The 4,843-nt window shown below is 55.1% G+C and overlaps 2 protein-coding genes across 2 annotated transcripts in view; one reads left to right on the top strand and one right to left on the bottom strand.

Moving 5' to 3' along the window:
* The first annotated feature begins 1 nt into the window (after position 1).
* The window catches only part of GCAT (glycine C-acetyltransferase), a 6,171-nt gene continuing 1,329 nt past the window's right edge, over positions 2-4,843 (top strand). The window contains exons 1-6 of the mRNA XM_015559846.1: positions 2-194; positions 1,535-1,665; positions 3,151-3,252; positions 3,664-3,810; positions 4,300-4,454; positions 4,556-4,657. Coding sequence (XP_015415332.1) covers positions 2-194; positions 1,535-1,665; positions 3,151-3,252; positions 3,664-3,810; positions 4,300-4,454; positions 4,556-4,657 — 830 coding nt within the window. The remainder of the gene's footprint in view (positions 195-1,534; positions 1,666-3,150; positions 3,253-3,663; positions 3,811-4,299; positions 4,455-4,555; positions 4,658-4,843) is intronic.
* ANKRD54 (ankyrin repeat domain 54) overlaps positions 4,779-4,843 on the bottom strand; it is a 27,049-nt gene continuing 26,984 nt past the window's right edge. The window contains exon 9 of the mRNA XM_006757443.2: positions 4,779-4,790. The gene's annotated coding sequence lies outside the window, so the exon portion shown is untranslated. The remainder of the gene's footprint in view (positions 4,791-4,843) is intronic.

Here is a 4,843-nt window from a genome sequence, read left to right as displayed (position 1 = left end):
GATGTGGGCTGTCTCCGTGCTCCGCGCCGCGCCCTCCCGGGCCCCCGGCCGCTGCGCGCACTCCGCGCTGGCCCAGCTGCGTGGCATCCTGGAGGAGGAGCTGGAAGGGATCCGCGGGGCCGGCACCTGGAAGAACGAGCGGGTCATCACGTCGCGTCAGGGGCCGCGCATCCGCGTCGACGGCGTCTCCGGAGGTAACGCCCCCTCCCGGGAGTCGGACTCGGGCGGCTGTGAGAGGGCCGTTCCGAGGCTTGCGCTGAATGGAGGTCCTGCGCTCGTAGCCACCGGCCCCTGTTCCAGCTATCAGACCTACTTTTCTCATGTTAAATCTGGTTAAACCCGTCTCCACGAAGGGAGGTGATTTGCCCTTGAGCACTTGTTTGATTAAGAGGGCAGAGGGGGCCAGACCCAGCCTGGGAGAATGTGAGAAAAAAGAGACAAGCCCAGCTGGGTGCCCAGCTGCTTCAAGGACGGGTGATGGGAAGGCGAAGCGAGAAACCCGGCATTTCTGGAGCTGCTGCTCTGTGCAGGCCTCCGAGAGCTGCACGTGGACTGCTGTAACTCTCCGCTTTACAAATGAAAGGCTCAGAAGTGAGCTGCCCAAAGCCCCCAGCGAGCGGCAGGCGGAGCAGGGCTTTCGTCCAGGTCCTCTGGTAGTGGAGCTGGAAGGTCAGCTCATGGGCCAGAGAGGCCAACTTCCTGGCCAGTCTCAGCGAGCAAGGGGCGCATGGGCTGCTGCAGGAGGCACACCAGGAACTGGACCACCCGGCTCCCTCTGTCCGTGCCAATCCCAAGTGGGTACTGGTTGTAAAGGCTACCCTCTGCTCAGGAAGTAGGCATGGAATCCTTGGTGCTGTTGCACTCATTTGTAAAATGGCGGTCCCAGGAAATCCCTATCTTCCCCACACACACCCCCACAGGAAGCTTGGAGCAGGTCAAAAGATGGGGGATGAGGAGACCCCAGGTGCTCATCCCTTTTTGCCTGCCCCAGGCTGAGTGAACCTTCCTCAAGCCGCTTTTTCCTCCTCGGGTATAATTCGAGGTCCAGGTCTCAGAGGCACCCCTTGTTGCCCTGTGATTCTATATCAGGCAGCAAGGTCAACTGTGAAGTTTGAGAACCGCAGTGAGCATCTGACCAAACCCTGTTCATTTACCCATGAGGTAACCAAAGCTCAGATGAGGGGTTGCTGGTGTCCTCAGGGAGGGGAGGAGCCTGTGAGTTCCTCCTTGGGGTGGGGGGTGGGGGTAGGGGGGTGATTCAGAGCCAGAGTTTAAATTTCTCATCTTTCAAGATGCCACTCAGACCCTTTCCTGACCTCTCCTCTCCTGTAGCTGGTGGATTCAGTGCCTCTAGGGGCCGCCAGGTCCCCATCCTGGCCTCTGCCCCAGAATGGATCATACTGTGTCGTGGTTGCCTCCTCAAGGGGAATCCTGATTCATTTACTGCCTGGGTCCCCAGGGCCTAGCACGGACACCTTTCCAGGCCTTTCCTTAGGGCCTTGAGCTGCTGTCTGTTTTCTGTCCCCCACTTCAGAAATCATTAACTTCTGTGCCAACAACTACCTGGGCCTGAGCAGCCACCCCGAGGTGATCCAGGCAGGTTTGAAGAACCTGAAGGAGTTTGGAGCTGGCCTTAGTTCTGTCCGCTTCATCTGTGGGACCCAGGTATACAGTGGCTGATGTGGGAAGGGGGCGGGTGGAGTGGGGCCTTGTCCCCAGCTGTCTGCTTCCCACAGGCAGCAGGGCTGGTTTAGCCAGCTCAGCTCATCCTATCCCAGGGCTGTGGGCCACTCTCGGCCCCAGAACCATCCACTAGAAAGACTGGGTTCAGGCTTCTGGGAAGGTTTGGGCAAGAAACCACATCTCCCAGCATCTATTTTCCCACCTGCAGAACAGAGTCCACTGGTCCTACAGAAAGGAAGAATAGAAGGCAGGGATTGAGGTAGAGGGCTCTGGAGCAATTCTGCCTAGGCCCAATTCCCAGCACCACCTTTTTATTATTATTTTTTTAATCCTCACCTGAGGTTATGTTTACTGATTTTAGAGAGAGAGGAAGGGAGGTAGAAAGAGACATGGATGTAAGAAAGAAACATCGTCCGTTGCCTCCCATACACACCCCAACAGGGGATTGAACCCGCAACCTTAGGTACATGCCCTGACCAGGAATCGAACACGAAACTTTTTCGTGTATGGGACAACACTCCAACTAATTGAACCACCCGGCGAGGGCCCAGTACCACGTTTGATTGACTCTGTTACTCTGGGCAAGTGACAACCTCTCTGTGTCTCAATCCCTTTATTGGTAAAATGGGGATAATGGTGCTTAATAGAATCTTTACAAATTACAGAGTTAATACATTTAAGAATGCTTAGAACAGTGCTTGACACACAGCAGTGCTCAATGAATGTTGGTTATTATTTTGTAATGTTTCAAAATAAATTTACATAGACATGAAACTTACTGTGCTTACTATGTGTCAGGTACTGTTTTAAGAACATTACAAACATTAACTCATTAATGCTCGGAACTATCCTCAGTGATAAGTGTTGTTTTCACCCCTGTTAAAGGGGACACTGAGGCCCAGAGAAGAGAAGTAACTTAAGGCTTTCATGGTAGGATTTTAACCCAGGTGACCTGGCTCAAGGGTCCATGCTCCTGACTACTTGTAATTATGACCTATCCTCTCAGAAAGCTGAGGATGAAATGAATGATGGAACACCTAAGTCAGGGCACTTTCCAACAAAATCCTGGGACAGCTCTCCAATCTAAGAATTCAAGGTCCAAATGAACTTAGTTACTTATGTAATCCTCTTCTTTGCCATAAAGCAACCAAAAAAGACACTCGGTTTGATATTAGCAAGACACATCTTCCTTTGCCATCAGTACCCATAATTTCACTGTCCAACCCTCATTACAAAAAGAAGAGCTGACCAGGAAGGGACACCGAGCGAGTCCCTAATTCCTCCGTGAGAACCATCTGCCAGATTCCTGTTGGCTCTGAGGAACCCTTGTGGTGAAGAAAGAAGGGAAAGGCCAGGGCTGGAGGCCTTCTAGGCTGGGTGTGTTTATGACCACCTAAGCCTCTGTCCCCAGGACGTGTGCCATGTGACCCCGCAGGCATTCACACCTGTCTCACTCGCTTTCTTCAGAGCATCCACAAGAACCTAGAAGCAAAGATAGCCCGCTTCCACCAGCGTGAGGATGCCATTCTCTTCCCCAGCTGTTTTGATGCCAACGCGGGCCTCTTTGAGGTGTGTCGGGGCCGTGGGTGGGAGTTGGCGAGGCCTGCTAGGCTGTAGGAGAGGGCAGTCAGGAGAACCTGGCAGGATGCCAGTGCCATGGCTAGAGATTCCAGTGATCATTTCTCACGGAGATCAGGTTAGGCAGTAGGTGCTCCAGAAAGAATCCTGAGGCTTGCAAGGAGGCTATCTTTCAGGCTATTTGGGGATAACCTACATCCGCTGGATGGCTGAGGGTGGCAGGGGCCAGGCACTCACCAAACATATTCCAGTGGCAGGGGCCCAGAGAGAGGCAGAGGGCTCCTTGCCTCCCTGCCCAAAGAAATGCCCTGGCTGGCAGTGAAATTTGGACTCGGGAATCATAGGAGAGGGAGGACACCAAGGTGGTTGGGTGATGGTTCTGCTCCAACTGCCTTCTTCCAGGCCCTGCTGACCCAGGAGGACGCAGTCCTGTCAGATGAGCTGAACCATGCCTCCATCATCGATGGCATTCGTCTTTGCAAGGCCCACAAGTTCCGCTACCGCCACCTGGACATGGCCGATCTAGAGGCCAAGCTGAAGGAGGCTCAGGTGGGGCAAGGCCCGGGGGTTCTGGGGCCCAGGGCTGGGCTTATCTTCAAGGCCAACTCCACACTCAAAGACAGCCTGCCAAGTTTGAAACAGCCCAAATTTGCACCCAAGTCCCTCAGACCCAGAGCTTTTTTCCATTGCATCATGTCACTTTGGGGACCTTATGTGTGGCAGGCTCTTAGGCGTAGTGGTGGGATGGACTTATGGGAAGAACTGGCCCCACCCCACGCTGCCCTCTGAAGGGGACACGGAGAGCATGCTCACTCTCAGGGCTACATGTGCTCCCGACTGCTCTGGAGGGGATGGGTAAGGCTCAGAGAGGCAGAGGTGAGGGAGATGTGCCAGTCCCACCATAGGAGTACTTATGTGCCCACCTCTATGCTGGGCACTGGGCAGAATGAGCTCCTGGAGCCCCAAGTAGCTCAGAAGGTGGGTGGTTTGGGCCAGCTCGTGACACCAGCCGCCACCTGTCCTTGCCTTCCCCTGCAGAAGCATCGACTACGCCTGGTGGCCACTGATGGAGTCTTCTCCATGGATGGTGACATTGCACCCCTGAAGGAGATGTGCCAACTCGCATCTCGATATGGTGCCCTGGTCTTTGTGGACGAGTGCCATGCCACTGGCTTCCTGGGGGCCACAGGACGGTGGGCACATGTGGCACCTAAGGCCTTGGGTTGGGCTTCTAAGGGTGGGTGGGAAACCAGGCGGCCAATAGTGGCAGAGGCAGTGGCAGCTTTCCTTGCAGGGGCACGGATGAGCTGCTGGGCGTGAGGGACCAGGTCACCATCATCAATTCCACACTGGGGAAGGCGCTGGGCGGAGCATCAGGTGCCTACAGGGTTGTGCCCCTGGGGTCCCCTTATCCACATGCAGGGCCCTAGAGGAGTCTCAGGGGAGGTGGGGAGGGGACACTTGGCACTGCGGACAAGGGGGCAGCATGGACTATACTCTCGGGAGGGGCTTAGTGTAGGCTCTGGCTTCTGGGCCCTGACTACCCCCACCTCTGCCCTTGTTTCTCAGGGGGCTACACGAC

The sequence above is a fragment of the Myotis davidii genome, unplaced genomic scaffold, assembly GCF_000327345.1.
Source record: "Myotis davidii unplaced genomic scaffold, ASM32734v1 scaffold514, whole genome shotgun sequence".
Lineage (NCBI taxonomy): Eukaryota > Metazoa > Chordata > Mammalia > Chiroptera > Vespertilionidae > Myotis > Myotis davidii.
Note: the sequence above shows the minus strand (reverse complement) of the source record. Positions and strands in the feature narration are given on the sequence as shown.